Genomic DNA, 17,844 nt, shown 5'->3' with positions numbered 1-17,844 from the left:
TTCTTTTCCTATGAAATAAAATAATGTTATGGTCTGTTTAAAATTATTGGTAGACCTCCACAGATGAAACCCATTCAAGGGCTTAGTCTTGATGCTTTCGAAGCAAATCACCTGTCTGTTCCTTTGGCCACTTAGACATGCTACAGTAAGTACAGACAGCAAATTGGGGCGCCTGGGTGGCTCAGTCGGTTAGGCATCCGACTTCAGCTCAGGTCATGATCTCACGGTTCGTGAGTTCGAGCCCCGCGTCGGGCTCTGTGCTGACAGCTCGGAAGCCTAGAGCCTGCTTCGGATTCTGTGTCTCCCTCGCTCTCTGCCCCTCCCCCACTCACGCTTTGTCTCCCTCCATCTCTCAAAAATGAATAAACGTTAAAAAAATTTTTTTTTAAGTACCGACAGCAATGATTTTAAGCCAGTATAATTTCTTAACACTTCTACTTGTTAAAGCTACTCTTGCTCCTTTCCTACATTATATTATTTAGTTTTACTGCAACATTAATGAGTAGCAGAGTAGAGAAAACAGACTTTGGAGTCAGGCCTGAGTCAGATAAGAGTTCAAAGCTAACTGATTTAAACTTGGGCAGGATACTTCACCCCGTCAGAGCCTCCATTTACACATTAGTAAAATGTAGGAAACCTCCTACTTAACTAAGGTTGGAGTGTTAAAATAGATAGCTTATAAAGCACCTCACACTGACCCCAGACAGATAATAGACTGACTAAATAATAGCCGGTAGTGGAGGCAGTACAAATTGGGTGCTACTCCAGACGCTCGTGTGCTGTATGTACTGTTTAAACGCCAGCTGGAAAGGACCTGAGAGTATCGCTAAGGTGTGGACAACCCTTAGAGCAGCTGCGAAGTTTCATTTACTTATTTGCTTACCGAAGTTGATGCGAAGCTTAATTGAGATGAGAAAACACATAACGTGCTTATTATAATCACCACCACACATGATGCCAAGCATTTTACATAGTCATTTACAGATGCTATCTTACTTCATCTTTATAACAACCCAATAAAGTAGTTATGATGATTATCTCCATTTTACAGAGCAGAAAACCAAGTTATGACCAGCCCACTTAGTCACCCTTCCAGTTTACAGATGAAGCTGAGGCAAAAAAGGTGAAACTGATTTGTGTGTCAGTTAGAGGCAGGGACAGCCCAGAACCTAATTTCCAAAGGCTAGGAGGTACTCAGAAGTCCACATATATGTTTTTTTAATTTTTTAAATGTTTATTCATTTGTTTTTGAGAGAGAGCATTGAGTATGAGCGAGGGAGGGACAGAGAGAGACACAGAATCCAAAACAGGCTCCAGGCTCCGAGCTGTCTGCACAGAGCCCGAGGCGGGGCTTGAACCCACAATCTGTGAGGTCGTGACCTGAGCCAAAGTCGGACGCTTAACTGACTGAGCCACCAAAGTGCCCCATTAACTTCTTTTTTTTTTTTAAGTTTATTTTGAGAGAGAGGGAGAAAAAAGAATCCCAAGCAGGCTCCACACTGTCAGCACAGAGCCCAGTACAGGGCTCGAACTCATGAACTGAGCTCATGACCTGCACCGAAATCAGGGGTCAGCCACTTAACCACCTGAGCCACCTAGACATCCGTCAGATGTCCCCGTATTCAGTGCAGATACTCAGACCTAAAATCCAGATTTACCTCCCCTTGCACTTGAGCAGAATATACTCATTTCCCCTAAAGCTTAGAAGTAAAGAGATTGACTAGGGGGAAAAATATCTAAGGAATAAAAGACATGACTGTGTATGAATAAAGACAAGAAGCATAATACACAGTGCAATCCTCAGAGCCTCAGGGCTGACACTGGGCCTGAGTGTCCGAGGGGGAACAGGAGAGTTGAGGCTTCAGAAACGCATGGAGGCCCAGTCCCACAGGGTCACAAGAACAACTGGCACAGAGACGATTTACATTAAGGCTTTGGGCCGAGGCTCAGCAGACTGGTTCCTTGCTCTCAAACATTTCTCTTCTCCTAGAGCCAGGCTTATGGCTGACCACCTGTGATCCCCAGGGTTCTCTATGCAAATCCCTGCTCAATTCCTAACCCTGCCCTCCTTAAATCCCCGCTATTATTACTCACTTCCGGTTATCATTTCTCCATATGGCTCCTAATCCTCTTTAAAATGATATATTTATACCTCAGTAGCTCAGCAATAATTAAGGGCAGGTCATGGGCAACTGACCCACGTGAAAAGCCAATTGATTTTTAGATTCCTTGGCCAGGAGCTACATCGAGTTCCATTTCATTCATACAGTTTGTTAACTTGAGCACGGGTGCTGTGCTTTAGTCACTCCTCGGTGTTGCTTAAGTATCAGTAGATGTGAAGAGACAGGGATGATGACACCTCCTCCACATCAAGCCAGTTAGGGTGCCAGTGGCACAGAGCCACAGCAGCTGCTGGGCACATGTTGTCTTCCGGTGTGAGGAGATGGAGAAAAGGTTGGAAATTGCTGGGCTGGGTGATCTTCAAGGCCCCTTCCGTTGCCATTTCACACCAACAGGGATCTGCTGGCCCAGGCACTCTCAAAGGAACCAAAGGATTGTCCTGCAAAATTAAGCCCTGATGGCTCTCATTCATTCAGTCCTGACTGTGTGCTGAGCTTTGCTCAGTTAGTAAGTATTTGAGTTCCTTGTATGTGCCAAGCACTGTTCTGGACCCTGGGAATTCATTGTGTATGGTGAAGTCCTCTCCTCAAGGACGTTGGACTCTGGTGAAGACACAATAAATGGGGGGTGGGGGTGGGGAAGACTAAGATTCAGTTAAGTTCTGTGAATAAAATAAGATAGTGTCAGAATTACTTGAATGGCTACCTGAGGTGGGGTTGGGACATTTCCGAGGAGAGGAGAGTGGTCCAGAAGACAGCCATGTGAAGCCACGGGGGAAGAGCAGCGGGAAGGTCAATGGCACGGCCCCGTGTGTGTGTCTGGGGACCAGGACAGAGGAACATGAAGGCCAATCAGGCAAGGACTAGATCACATACTGCATCGTGGCTACGGGAAGGAGTGCAGATTTAATTCTGAGTGTGACTGGGAAGCCACAGGAAGGTTTGGAGCAGGAGAGTGACCGATCTGGTTTAGGCTTTAGAACATACTACTGTCCTGGGGGCAGAAGCACCAGGTAGGACCTGCTGCCGGGGACCAGGTGTGAGGACATGGCCTAGACGAGAAATGCAGTAACGGAGGTGGAGAAGTGGTGGGATTCAGAATATGGTTTGGAGATAGAGCTGATGGAATGGCCTACTAGTAGATTGAAATGAAATCTAAGAGAAAGAAGATTGAAGAATGGGTCTTAGTTTTGGGGCTAAGCAACTGGGTAAATGGTAATGCTATTGCTGAGGTGGAAAAGGGTTGGGGAGGAATCTAGGGAGGGAATCAGGAGTTTGATTTTGGCCTTGCCATGTTTGCGATCTGAGTAGAGATGTCTCTTCGGCAGCTAGGTTCATAAATCAGAGTTCTGGGGAGAGGTCCAGGCTGCAGGTACAAATTTGGACGCGATCAGCCTGCAAATGGTATGTTATGTCGTGATGAGTGAACTCCCCTGGGGAGGGCATAGGTGGGGAGGTGAGAAGAGAACTTCCAGAACAAGCCTGGAAGCCCTAAGCACAAAGAGATTTGTTCAACAGGAGGAGGTGCTAGCAAAGGAGATGAGTAGTCAGTGAGATTGGAGTGAACTCAGAGGAGTGTGGTTTCTTGAAACCTAGAGTGTTTGAGGAAAGAACTCGTTGATTGAACTGAGATGAATCTGTTGACAGACTGAATAAAAAAAGCAGGTCTTTGGTGACCACTTCTCCATGGAATGACAAGGATGAGCATCCCACTGGAGTAAGTTGGAGAGAGAATAAGAAGAGGACATGGGGCACCTGGGTGGCTCAGTCGGTTGAGCGTCCGACTTCACTCGGGTCATGATCTCGCGGTTTGTGAGTTCAAGCCCCACGTCAGGCTTGTTGCTGTCGGCCTGTCAGTGCAGAGTCTGCTTTGGATCCTCTGTCCCCCTCTCTCAGCCTCTCTCTGCATGTGCTCTCCCCCCCCCCCAAAAAAATACTTTAAAAAATGTTTAATTTATTTCAAAATAAGGAAGGAAGGGGAAAAATAAAAAGGGGAGGAGAGAGGGAGGGAGGAAGGAAGGAAGGAATGGAAGAAGAGAGGTGGGGAAGGAAGGAAGGAAGAGGGGTAAGGAAGGAAGGAAGGAAAGGGAGGGAGGAAGGAAGGAGGGAAGGAAGGAAGGAAGAGAGTACAGTCCAGACTGGATTATATTCATCTTTATACCAATGGGTGACAAAATATTTTTAATATTTATTTACTGAATATTTATTTTATGACTCGTGAAGGCAAAAGCATATGAAAGTCCCATAATGGGACCCTGAATGTGGAGTCAAGGAAGGAGTTTTGTTTTTTGTTTTGTTTTGTTTTGTTTAATAAAGGTGATATTAAGGCCGTCCTCAGGCAGGAATGATCCATTAGAGAAGGATAAACTGAGGATGGAGAAGAGAAAGGGAATAACTGGGAGTGAAGTGCTTGGATAGGCAGAGAGAGGAGACCTAGCTGACGAGCTTACAGGTGGAGAGGGAAGGGCCACTGCTTCCATCAACCCAGGAAGAAAGTCAAGTGTGTGGGCACAGGTGCAGAGAAATCTCCTGGGAAGATGAAGTGGTGGTCTGATGCATCTGTTTCTCTGTGAAGCAAAGCTTGTAACAAGGTCATCAGCTGAACGCGAGAGTGAGTGAGGTCTGAGGGCAGGCGGCCTGTGGAAAAGTCACCTCAGGAGGGGGAGAGTGACATCAGCGGGGACTAGCATGTACTACCGTCACCTCCTGGGTGCAGGTGAGCTGTTAGCGAACGGTTAGTGGCTTTAGCCAAGGTTGGGTTTTGCCAACCAAGTACTTGGAGAGAGGAGCACAAAGGTCAAGGTCATGGCAAGGAAATGGCAAGAGCCCTGGGCCGTGGGTGAGGATAAGGAGGAAAGCGAGGATACGAACAGGGTGACAGATGTTAAAAAACAAAGAGATCAGCCAGTTGCAAGTCTCCGGCTGGTGCGTTGTTGGGTGAAGGTGTTAGAGCTAGAGGGAGGCCACGGTGATGTTTGAATGTTTCGGAGGTGGTTCAGAAATGCGTGACTGCGAGGCCTATGGTAGCGGTGCCCAGATGTCAGCGTGCGTTGGAAGTACGTGGAGGGCTTGTCCGAACACAGATCGCTAGGCCCATGCGCAGGGTTCTTGGTTCAGTAGGGGAGAGGGGACCTGAGAATTGGCATTTCTTTTTTTTTTTTTAATGTTTATTTATTTTTGAGACAGAGAAATACAGAGCCTGAACGGGGGAGGGTCAGAGAGAGAGAGACACAGAATCTGAAGCAGGCTCCAAGCTGTGAGCACAGAGCCAGATGCGGGGCTCGAACTCACAGACTGTGAGATCATGACCTGAGCTGAAGTTGGATGCTTAACTGACTGAGCCACCCAGGTGCCCCAAGAATTGGCATTTATTTTTTTTTTTTAATTTTTTTTTCAACGTTTATTTATTTTTGGGACAGAGAGAGACAGAGCATGAACGGGGGAGGGGCAGAGAGAGAGGGAGACACAGAATCGGAAACAGGCTCCAGGCTCTGAGCCATCAGCCCAGAGCCCGACGCGGGGCTCGAACTCGCGGACCGCGAGATCGTGACCTGGCTGAAGTCGGACGCTTAACCGACTGCGCCACCCAGGCGCCCCAAGAATTGGCATTTCTAACAAGCTCCCAGTTGCTGCAGCTGCTGCTGGCCCAAGGGCCGCAGTGAACGGGAGGCCGAGGTGGGGTGGAAGAAGAGCTCAGGGACCTTTGAGGCCGGAGCGTGGGATGGATCCACTATCCACCTGGATGTCACGTCACCAAGCTGGTGCTCTGAGACAAAGCAGTGAAGTCACCAGTGAGGGCAAGTGGGTAGAGTCACCCGTGGCTTTAAAGAGACTGGCATTTTTGAGGGAGAAAAGAGGAAAAAGTGGAGGCAACAGTTAGGAGCAGGGAGGCGATGAGCTGTACTCTCCTGACCCCAAAGGATGTGGCAGAAAGATCCATGAGTGCTTGGAAGGATGACAGGAAGTGGGGCTCCTACTTCACGAATGGCAGTGAGGCGCTGGGCGGCTCAGTCCCTGAAGCATCCGACTTCAGCTCAGGTCAAGATCTTGCGGTTTGTGGGTTCCAGCCCCACGTCGGGCTCTGGGCTGACAGCTTGGAACCCGCTTCAGATTTTGTGTCTCCCTCTCTCTCTTCCCCTCCCCTGCTTGTGCTTTGTCTCTCTCTCTCTCTCTCTCTCTCTCTCTCTCTCTCTCTGTCTCTGTCTCAAAAATAAAAACCTGAAAAAAAATGTTTTTAAAGGAATGGCAAAAACTTAGAAGAACTTCAAGAGATTAGGGATGAATGGAGGTGGGGGGCAGGGGGGTACGTGAGCGAGGGAGTCAGGCCTGGGGGTGTACAGAACAATTCGGGAGTGACTGGTCAACGGGAGACAGGCAGTGTCGCCCCTGAGATTACAAGACCCCCCGGAACAACTCCTAAAACCTAGAAAAGTGCATTTGATTTTCTGGTTTCTGGAAGGTATCATTTTAATATTACATTAAAATAAGCACGAATATATCACTGATTCGGAAACAAATTCGCAAACATAAAAGTAAGAGCCTTCAGAGATCTTTTAAGCCGCGCTCACAGATCCTTCTCACATATTCACACTTAGGAGAGAAAGTAGGGAACGCCTTGTTTCTAGGTCTTGGGTGAAGGGTGTTGGAAGGAAGCGTTTGTACTTTAAGTTGGAAAATGGAAAACTTGAAGACTCAGGGGTGTCTGGCCCTGAGCTCGGGGACGGAACTGCCCACCTGGAGGCCTTCACATCATAGAATCTGCTGCTTCTCACTGGCCCATGTGAGTGAGGCCCAGATCACCAGCGGGCTCTATCTTACGGGCTAGGAGTTGGTCTCGCTCCCTCTCTGGACCTCAGAGTCTCCTGTGTCTCCAAGATGGGCCTCTCTGGAACAGCGCGGTGCCCAACTAATGGAACAGGGAGCATGTGTGAGCTGGTAGGGCGTCCGTTTCCTGCCCTTCTCCCCCCTTCAGAATCTGCCAGGGTGGCGTAGTCACGGGGTTGACAAGAGTGAAGGGAGGGGTGAGGCTGGGGGAGCTTAGCTGACTGGGGGTCAGACCCTCCAGGGGAATCTTCTAATGATCTTAGGGCGCTTAGCTGGCCCGGCCCCGCCCCCTGCCGCCTGCCCCTGCGCTGCCCAGTGGCCAGGAGATGATGAAGAGGCCGGCCAGGCAGAGGAAAGGGAGGAAGAGGGCCCCGGCCTAAGGCATCAATCGGCAGAAGCCCAGGAGGAGGCACAGACCCCCGACATCCCTCCAGGCCGGGATGGGGCAGCAGTTCAGCTGGGAGGAGGCGGAGGCGGCCGGCGAGATGGACGTGGCCGAGCTCCAGGAGTGGTACAAGAAGTTCGTGGTGGAGTGCCCCAGCGGCTCTCTCTTCATGCACGAGTTTAAGCGCTTCTTCAAGGTCACAGGCAACGAGGAGGCCACCCAGTACGTAGAGGGCATGTTCCGAGCCTTCGACAAGAATGGGGTAAGGCCCTGAAGGGGGTGCGGGGGCCAGCTTGTTTCCCACTGAGCTGAAGGAGCATCACCGGTGGGAGGGAGCGGCCCGTCCCCAGTCCCCCTGCTCTGCTCTCCATTTCCTGCTCACGTTTTCTGTCTCTCTTTCCCCAAACTCTTCTCTCTTCCCATCATTTGGTCCCTTCCCGTCTTTCCTTCCCTCCTCTCCATCTCATCTTCTCTCCCCTGTCTCTCTGCTCTTCCTGCCTCCCTCTGTCCACCTGCTGAGAGGAGGTGGGCTGGGCAGAAGGGCACACAGTCCAGTCCTCAATTGGTGTATTTTTTGGCCAAGGCTCTACAGCCCAAGGACCTGGTCTCCCACACCCACCAGAGCCCCTGTCACTCTAAAGATAAGGAGCTAAAGAGCTGTCCCAAAAGGATGAGCTCTCTTGGTATAGACTGTGATCTCCCCTTCGTTGGGGTCCTTGGAATTGAGACTGGTCAGGTCTTCCCTTCCAGCATGCTGGGAGGGCCTCCTGCACTGACCAGGCAGTTGAACGGATCATGTAAAAGTCCCTTACAACTCTCCAAGCCATGGAAGATTCCATGAGACCATTCCACCACAGGATTTCTTTAAGCCTTCCAGTGGCACCTGCAGCTGAGAAGATACTGCATTTTGTCAATCCACCCCTGGAAATAGAATTCAGAAATGGAAACCCCTTCGTTATTTAAGGCTTTCAGTCCAGGGCCTCCACGACCCTTCAAATCATTTGATTTGCCTCAAGTACCTACTTCAGCCCCCCCCCACCGAGTTGAGGGGGGGTGGTTGTTGGACCTAGATAATTAATCTGGGGAAAGCCTCTGTACTTTTCCATGCATGGAGAGCTTCACTTTCTAGGCTGAATCACTGGGAAAGCCTGTTAGTGTCTGACCTTGTCCGGGTACCGGTTAGCATGCATCTGTAGGGGGATGGAGGGTGGGGTAGCGTCAGGGCAACAGAAACCTCCTTAGAGATGAAACCTATGGACTCCCTCGTGGGGCACAGAGTACGTTCAGACTTCTCCAAGCTTCTCTTCTGCCCCCTCTCCTCCGAGCCTTCTGCAGCCCATTTAATGATCCAAAAGAAATGAAGAGAAAACTGGGACAAGAGGAAGTGAGCTGATTTGCCCAAGGTCGTATACTCAAGGGTCCCGACTCCCAGTCGAGTGTGCCTGCTTAGAAGGCAGTTTGTTTTGTTTTGTTTTGTTTTTAAGAGAGAAAAATGGTTTTAAAACAAACCAGATCACACACAACAAGATTTGCTCTCATAAATGTATCAATCTTCCCCACATTCACCTAAAAATTCAGTAGGATAGCAACTCAAGATCCAAAAGGGATTGTCAAGGGACACCTGGGTGGCTCCGTCAGTTAAGCGTCCAACTCTTGGTTTCGGCTCAGGTCATGATCTCGGTTCGTGAGTTTGAGCCCCGTGTGGGACACTACACTGGCAGCATGGGGCCTGCTTGGGGTTCTCCCTCTCTCACTGCCCCTCTCCTGCTTGTGTGTGTATGTGCCCTCCCTCTCTCTCTAAATAAAGAAACTTAAATGGGGAGGGGGGATTGCCAAGCCTGTGGGCCTGGTACAGCTGTACTCCTTATACCTTATCTCTTTTACAAATTATATTCATTGACTGTTGTTTTCCTTTCTTTAGAACTTTTATTTTTGATGGTATTTCAAATGTATACCAAGTTGAAAGAATAGCATAAGTAACTCCTGTGTACAATTTGTCCAATTGTACATTTTGCCTCGTTTGCTTGATCATTCTGTGCGTGTGTGTGTCTGTCTTTCTTTAGAGAAAGTTGGAGACATCACATCCTTTTACCCCTAAGTACTTCAGTGTGTTTTTTCTAAGAACAAGGACGTGCTCTTAAATAACCTAATACAAAGATGAGAATCAGGAAATTCAATATTGACCCAATTCTATTAGCCAATCCATATTCAAGTTTTGTCAATTTGACATGTGATGTGTTCTCTATATTGCTTGCTTGTTTTTCTTATTTGGAGCGGGGGGCGGGGGGGGTGGGATCTGATCACGCATTGCATTTACTTGTCCTGTCTCTAGTCTTTAATTCAGAACCTTCAATGCTTAGCTTTCGTCTTATTTGACGCTGACATTTTTGAAGATTGCAGGCCAGTTAATTTGGTAGAACATCCCACAATTTGGGTTTGTTCAGTGTGGCTTTGTGATTAGACTCAGGTTTTCCATTTCTGGCAGAAATGCCCCAGGAGTGATCTCATGTCCTTCTCAGGGCCCCCTGGCGGGGGGCGCATGATGTTGGTTTGTCCCATTACAGGGGTTGGTTACATGATGTCTGCCAGGTTTCTCCCCCGGAAAGTTACCATTTTTCCTTTGTAATTAACAAGCATCTTATAGGGAGCTGCTTTGAGAGAAGTCAATATCCTGTCGCTCCTCTGATTTTCATCTGCTAGCTTTGGCATCCATCGATAGTTTTCGCATCCTCCCATCCCTTCTCCATTTATTAACTGGAATTCTGTTGAGGAAAAGCTTTCCAGAGGTGTGGTAAGTTCCTCTGTCAGGGACTGAGCCTTCTTTCTTTCTTTTCCCGCTTAGTTTCTGTCTCCAAACCCACACCCGTCTCCACTGCCCACATTGGCACCATCTTTAGGTTAGTGAGTCCGATTTCTGGGCGACTGGTCTGAGCTTTCGGAGACAAATGAAATCAAGAGTTCATAGACACAGCTCACATGTCGAAATCTGAGGTGACAGCGCGGCGCCTGGGTGGTTCAGTGGGTGAAGCGTCCGACTTCGGCTCGGGTCATGATCTCACGGTTCGGGGGCTCGAGCCCCGCGTCGGGCTCTGTGCTGACCGCTCACAGCTTGGATCCTGCTTCCGATTCTGTGTCTCCCTCTCTGTCTCCCCCTCCTCCGCTCATGCTCCCTCTTTCAAAAATGAATAAACATTAAAAAAAAATTTTAACCTAGGGTGATAGAAATGGGAGTTTGGTGGAGGCAAAGAGGCCAGAGCGCCTCATCCCTGCTACGCCTCTCCCTTGCCACACTCTTCTCTCCAGTGGTTGCCCTGCGATGCACTGGGATGGAAGCAAAGGGAAGGTGAAATCAAATGTCATTTGGGATCCTTATGTAACGTGCGCTAAGGCCGGGGCTGGCGCACAAATGCAGCCAATTCAGGGAGAAATGGGGCAGGTAATCCCACAGAGCAGATCACACGCCTGTCACTTCTGCTCCTACTCTTGAGTGGACAGAGGCATTTCCATCATCTTCCCATTGCTCTGTGGGTAATTGAAGCTGACGAGCGCCCGGCACAGAGCGTGAGATGAGTCCCAGCTGGGAGTTTCCCAGGACTCGTCCTGGGGTCGGAGCAACTTTACACCTGAGGTCACTCCTCGGGAAGGGCTAACTCTAGTGTGCCTCATGGGAGGCAAGGGCTCGTTGTGGTAACCGTGTCATGTTGAGGGAGGATGCTGTCAGGACAGAATGTTCTAGACGAAGAATGTGGGAGAATCTATAGAGCTGGAGAGGAAGGATTTATCAGTGGTTTTTGGTTTTTTGGTTTTTCTCTCTGTGGTGCTAGATACAAGGCTCTTTTTTTTTTAATTTTTTTTTTTAATCTTTATTTATTTTTGAGAGAGAAACAGAATGTGAGCAGGGGAGGAGCAGAGACAGAGGGAGACACAGATTCAGAAGCAGGCTCCAGGCCCTGAGCTGTCGGCACAGAGCCCGATGCGGGGCTCAAACTCACGAACCGTGAGATCATGACCTGAGCCGAAGTTGGACACTTAACTGACTGAGCCCCCAGACACCCCTACGAGCCATTTTGCATACATTTTCCTACTCTTATTAAAAAAAACATAAGGTTAATTTTTAGCAAACTTAATAAGTAACAATTACTGATGAAAATAATCTTTTAAAGAACAACCAATCATCACGGCGTATACCTTAAACTTACACAATGTTCTTTAAAAGGCTATTCGGCAATTATATCTCAATAAAGCTTGCGGGGGAGGGGCGGTTGTTGGAAACAAGCCGGATAACCTTCAATGAGTGAGTAGAATAAACGGGGGGGCTATTCATGCAGTGGAGGACCACTCAGCAATAGCAGGGAAGGGAGCGCTGATACACTCAACAGCTTGGATGACTCCCCAGGGCTTTTTGTACTGAGCACAACAAGCCCACCTTAAAGGGCTACATACTGTGTGATTCCATTTGTATACCATTCTTCAAGTGGATACGCTATAGTGATGGAGATCAGATTAATGGCTGCCAAGTCTGGTCAGAGGAAGGAGGTAACTCTTAAGTGGTAACAGAGAGCGTCCTTGTATTGATATTTGATACTACTCATAGCTTCATGTGTGACAAAATCTCATAGAATGATAGACTGACACAAACAGCGGATTAAACACTAGTGAAAAAAGAGAAAAGAACAGCCATTGCTAAGAACCTACCCTAAAGAAATTACCAGAGATATAAGAAATATATATATATATACACACAATATATATATATATATTGTAAATATATATATACACACAATATATATATATATAGTAAATATATATATACACACAATATATATATATTGTAAATATATATATACACACACAATATATATATATTGTAAATATATATATATACATATATATATATACACACACACACAAAGATGTTCATTGTGTAACATAAAATATTTAAACCAGGTTCATTCAGCACAAGGGACTGCTTGAGGGGAGTACCCCTCAAAAAGATAAAAGGTATGATTTCAATTAATTGTAAAGACATGGGGCATTTTAAGATAAAAATCCAGGAAATAACATAGCTACAGTCTGACCTCGATTAGGTAAATACATGGTGGGGGGTGTGGAAGACCAGAAGTAACTGCATAAAAGATGTTGAAATAGACACTTTGGGGGGCACCTGGGTGGCTCAGTCGGTTGAGCGTCTGACTTCGGCTCAGGTCATGATCTCACGGTTTATGAGTTCGAGCCCCATGTCGGGCTGTGTGCTGATAGCTCGGAGCCTGGAGCCTGCTTGGGATTCAGTGTCTCCCTCTCTCTCTGCCCCTCCCCCATACTCACTCTCTCTCTCTCTCTCTCTCTCTCTCTCTCAAAATAAACATTAAAAAATAACTTAAAAAATAATGATGGCCAACATGATATATATATGTATATATAGATACATATATATATCATGTTATATATATAGTTATATATATAGTTCTATATATATATATGACATGACACTTTGGGTGTTGAGGTGGGCTCGTTTTGTTTTCTTCTTGGTTTTTCCTTAGGCTTTCTAATTTGCCTCATGTTCTGCTGTGTTCTGTGGTTTACTTGTTGCTCACCCAAGCACCCCTTGATCTGGGGGTGGGGCCGCCTGAGTGGCATGACCCAGTAGGACAGAGGTGCTCTGGGCCAGTGATGTCATTTCTGATGACAAAGTCCTGTGAGCGACAGCCACTCCTGGGAGAGTGATGACTCAGCTTCTGGCTTTGGAGAGCTGAGGTCCCCACCCTCAGAAGACGGGAGGAAGGGGCGCCTGGGTGGCTCAGTCGGTTGAGCGTCCGACTTTGGCTCAGGTCATGATCTCGCGGTCTGTGGGTTCAAGCCCCGCGTCGGGCTCTGTGCTGACAGCTCAGAGCCTGGAGCCTGTTTCAGATTCTGTGTCTCCCTCTTTCTCTGACCCTCCCCTGTTCATGCTCTCTCTCTGTCTCAAAAATAAATAAATGTTAAAAAAAAAATTAAAAAAAAAAAAAAGAAGACGGGTTGGAGCACCCATAAGCGGGAACACCCTTGTGAGGCTCACCCTGACCAGCCCACTGCAGACACCATCACCGCAAGCCTCTCCCCTCACACTCGACTGGCGTAGAAGGGCAAGAAGCAGGTGTGCCCCCTGCCTCTTGTTGACTGCTTTTCGAGTAATTGTTGCCACATTTGTGTTAGAAGGAGTTTCAGTGACCTGGTCAGAGTCACCACAGAAGCAGACTGTGCCCGTCTCCTACCTCTGGGGGGTTAGCACCTGAGCTCTGTCTCCCGTCCTCCTTCCTGGGTGGGGACAGGGGGTGCCTGTTCTTCAGGGAAGGTAATGTCCACACGGGGCTGGAGCCATCGCCTGTCTGCCTCCCCTCGGGCTCGGAAGGTGTAAAAGGATAAAGGACATTTTTGCCATGAGCACTGCTTTCTCATCTTCCAGAGGTGCCTTAGTCCCAGATTGAAATTAAGTCAATCACGTATTCGTTGATTCATAAATACTTTTGAGACCCTGACTCTGCACATAAGTGGCGCCATGCTAAGCACAAAGGGGAGACAAAGGCAACGTAAGCCCCTCTTTTCTCCAGGAGCATATGTAGAATACAGCTCAAGAATGAGACAGACTTACGAAACGGCCAAGTGGCGATGCCAGAATAAGGCTCAAACTGTGCGGATTAAAGTGTAAGTGTTGTGAATGTTAGAAGAGGGAGCAAGAGAGACAGAACACTGTAGGTGGTCAGAGAAGGAGGGCTTCCTGAAAGAGGGGACCCTTGAGCTGGGCCTTGAAGGACGGGTAGACTTGAGTGATCACAGAGTGGGAAAGGATGCCGGGGTGGAGAACAGTACCAGCGAGGCCATTGAAGCCACGTGGATGGCCAGAAGCAAAGCCTTGGATTTGTAGGCACGGACGGCCCAGCATCGGGCCCTCGCCTGAGCCCTGGGGAAGGCGGGAGGGACCTCACAGCTCCCACTCCCGCTGCAGGACAACACCATCGACTTCTTGGAGTATGTGGCCGCCCTGAACCTCGTGCTGAGGGGCACCCTGGAACACAAGCTGAAGTGGACCTTCAAGATCTATGACAAGGACCGCAACGGCTGCATCGACCGCCTGGAGCTGCTCGACATTGTGGAGGTCGGCATCCGCCCGTGGGGCCTGGGCGCGTGAGCACTGCTGGGCTCTGAGGCCCGGCCCCTCAAGTGGGGGCCCCCGGGGCTGGGGTGGGGGAAGGAGCACGGGGATCATTCGGAGGGTGCTTTCTGACAAAGGTCAGAATTAAGCTAGAAATCCACTACAAAAAGACACCTTAAAAAAATCCCCATCTGTTTGGAAATAAGGCAGTACACTCCTAACTCCTCCATAAATGAAAGACGTTACATCACATGCATATACGCAACAAGTGCACGGAGCCGGATTATAATGCTCACGTAACATAATCGGCTGTGGAGTGCGGCCGACGCTGGACTTGCAGAGCATTTTAGCGCCTTAAAAGGTAGATGTCAGAAAATTAAGAGGCTGGAAATCGCTGATGTTAGAAGTCATCTCAAGAAATCAGGGGCGCCTGGGTGGCGCAGTCGGTTAAGCGTCCGACTTCAGCTCAGGTCACGATCTCGCGGTCTGTGAGTTCGAGCCCTGCGTCAGGCTCTGGGCTGATGGCTCAGAGCCTGGAACCTGTTTCCGATTCTGTGTCTCCCTCTCTCTCTCTGCTCCTCCCCCGTTCATGCTCTGTCTCTCTCTGTCCCAAAAATAAATAAGCGTTGAAAAAAAAAAAAAGAAAAAGAAATTAGAAAAAAGAAGAGTAAATTAATGAGAGGCAATTAAGAGGTGAGAGGCATGAGGCATGAGAGGTGCCAATGAGAGGCACCTGGGTGGCTCGGTCGGTTAAGTGTCTCTGACTTCGGCTCAGGTCATGATCTCACAGCTCGTGAGTTCGAGCCCCGGGTCGGGCTCTGTGCTGACAGCTCAGGGCCTGGAGCCTGCTCCGGAGTCTGTGTCTCCCTCTCTGCCCCTCCCTGACTCATGCTCTCTCTCTCTCTCTCTCTCTCTCTCTCTCAAAGTAAATAAACATTACAAAAAGTTAAAAAAAAAAAAAAAAAAAGCAATGAGAGTAGAAGAAAGAACCTACTATGGCACAAACTGACCCCTGACCTGCGTCACCCTGTTACGGCCCTAGAACTGCACTCCCAGGGGGCGGTTGTCTGCCCATTTCACAGATAAAGAAGTCGCCTCGGGGCAGTTCTGTGGTTTGCCCGAGTTCATCCATCCCAGGAGGCACTGCGGCTGGCCCTAGCCCCGGGGCTCTCAGACCCCGGTCAGTGGGACACACATTGTGCCAGGCACTGCACTGGGCAGTGAGGGCCTGGGGATCGACAAGACAGGCCTCTGTCCACGGAGCTCCCCATCAAGGAACTGAGGAAAACCCTCACATTTGTCTGTCTCTTCCCCACTTCACTTCACCAACGCCGCCTCGTGGGGAGAGGAAACAGGGCAAGGCAGAAACCTGTCCTTTCCCTCGTCCAAACACCGGTATCCCCCCTCGTCCTGTTTTACACACACGTCCATAAGTATCCTCTTTTCCCCTCTGGGTCTCCCTCTCCTCCTGGGCAAAGTGGACTTGGGAACATCACAGTGCTGGGTCCATCCCTCATTGAGGGTCTTGGGTTTCACTTTGACAGCCACAGGGCATCAGGGTGAGGTGGCCTATGAGGCCCGACACTCCTCAGCTGGAACTAGGCCAGTGGGACCCTGAGAGAGCAGCCCGAGGACAGGTGGATTTTTATTTGGGTCTGGGGCCTGTGGTCCTACAGTGCACAGGCTGGGGGGCAGCGCCAGGGACGGGACGCAGGGCTGAGGGCCTGGCAGAGGGAGGGAGGGAGGGAGCTGGCGGTTTTCTCTCGCAGGCGATCTACAAGCTGAAGAAAGCCTGCAGGGTGGAGGAGGAGGCCGAGCAGCAAGGACAGCTGCTCACACCCGAGGAGGTGGTGGACAGGATCTTCCTTCTGGTGGATGAGAACGGAGATGGTAAGGGGGCAGGGCTGCCCACGCCACAGCACCCCCACTTTCCGGCCCTGCGACCTTGGACAAGGCCCGCCACCTCCCAGCCACTGTTATCCTCATCTGTGAGCCGGGTGCAGAGAGGAGGACGCAAAATAACAGGGGCGTCACTGGCACGTGATGCGATGTTCACCAGAGTGATTTAAGCCCTGGCCGGAGTTGCTGATGCCCGCCTGGCAAGCACAACAAGAGAATAGGAGCTTTGGACTCAGGCAAACCATTTCAACTCCTAGCATGGCCTCAGTTTTCTCATCTGGAAAATAGGGATAAAAACGCTCCAGAGGAATAAATAGGGTAAATGTATTTGAGAGATGGGCATAGGATAGCTCCCCACCCCCTGCCCCCCAAGCCTATTTAGGCCTCCTCCCTGCAGCTGGATGCACCAGCCCCAAGGCTGTGGAGGGAGGGAGCTGGCTGGGGACACACCCAGAAGAGCCCTCAGGACCATTTTGAAGGCACCGTGGGCAAAAGGAAAGCTTAAATTCCTTTGCAAAGCAAGCCCCTTAAAGAGACCCTTGAAGCCTCCGGGAGACTCCTGGAGAATTGGAGAGTTGACAAGCCCCGAGCTTGGGCCCTGGGACTGCAGGCCCGTTTGTGTATGAGGCTTAGGTTTGTGCGAGAGGACGTGCCCTGGGAGGGAAGGCCTCTCCTCTCGCCCCCGACCCCATTTCTTCCACTCTCCCGCATGACCATCTCTCCTACCCCTTGCCCAGGCCAGCTGTCTCTGAATGAGTTCATTGAAGGTGCCCGTCGTGACAAGTGGGTGATGAAGATGCTCCAGATGGACATGAACCCTGGTGGCTGGATCTCTCAGCAGAGGCGGAAAAGCGCCATGTTCTGAGGGGTCTGGGGCCTTCGGGAGTCCACAGGCCCCTCCAAGACTCCGGGTTCACCAGGTTTCCAGAGTAGTGGGAGGGGCCCTGGCTCAGCCTGTGTATGCTCCCTCTTATCTGCCCCCCCCCCATGAAAGGGGTTGGAACCAAGCAGGGGGTAGGGGCCGTTGGGCTGAAGTGGCCAACGGGAGACAGTCCACTGGGAGGATGTACTGGGGTGGTGAAGGGAACTGGTTTCCTCTGTCTCCCTTCAACTGCTTCTGGAACAAGTATGTGTTGGCGGCGGGGGTTGGGGGGTGGGGGGGCGGTTTCCACAGTCTCCTACAGGGTTCTCAGCCGGAAGCAGGGGGATACTGGGAGGGTGGGGCTGGGGGGGTCCCATAGACCAAATTAGCAACGAGAGTGCCCACACAGTGTGACACAGAAATAGGAGTCGGGGGGTGAGTGTGATAATAATTACACCCCCCCTGGATCCTGAGGAGTTCATGGGGAGGGCTCTTGCCTCCCCCTCCCCAACCTGTCCTCACCAGGGGTGTCAACAGGGAAAACTGCATCCTGTAAGGCCCTGGTCTTCCCGTCCTTGGAGGGGTCGGCTGTGCTTAAAGGGGCTGTTTCAGCTCTGCCCTGGTG

General features: G+C 49.9%; 1 protein-coding gene across 1 annotated transcript; it reads left to right on the top strand.

The window, feature by feature from the left end:
* The first annotated feature begins 7,223 nt into the window (after window positions 1-7,223).
* Window positions 7,224-17,511, top strand: GUCA1B (guanylate cyclase activator 1B). Its single transcript, XM_003986139.4, has 4 exons — window positions 7,224-7,591; window positions 14,312-14,461; window positions 16,228-16,348; window positions 17,095-17,511. Exons 1-4 carry the CDS (start codon window positions 7,385-7,387, stop codon window positions 17,220-17,222), a joined length of 606 nt encoding a protein of 201 aa, XP_003986188.1. The 5' UTR covers window positions 7,224-7,384; the 3' UTR covers window positions 17,223-17,511.
* The last annotated feature ends 333 nt before the right edge of the window (window positions 17,512-17,844 follow it).

The sequence above is a fragment of the Felis catus genome, chromosome B2, assembly GCF_018350175.1.
Source record: "Felis catus isolate Fca126 chromosome B2, F.catus_Fca126_mat1.0, whole genome shotgun sequence".
NCBI lineage: Eukaryota > Metazoa > Chordata > Mammalia > Carnivora > Felidae > Felis > Felis catus.
Note: the sequence above shows the minus strand (reverse complement) of the source record. Positions and strands in the feature narration are given on the sequence as shown.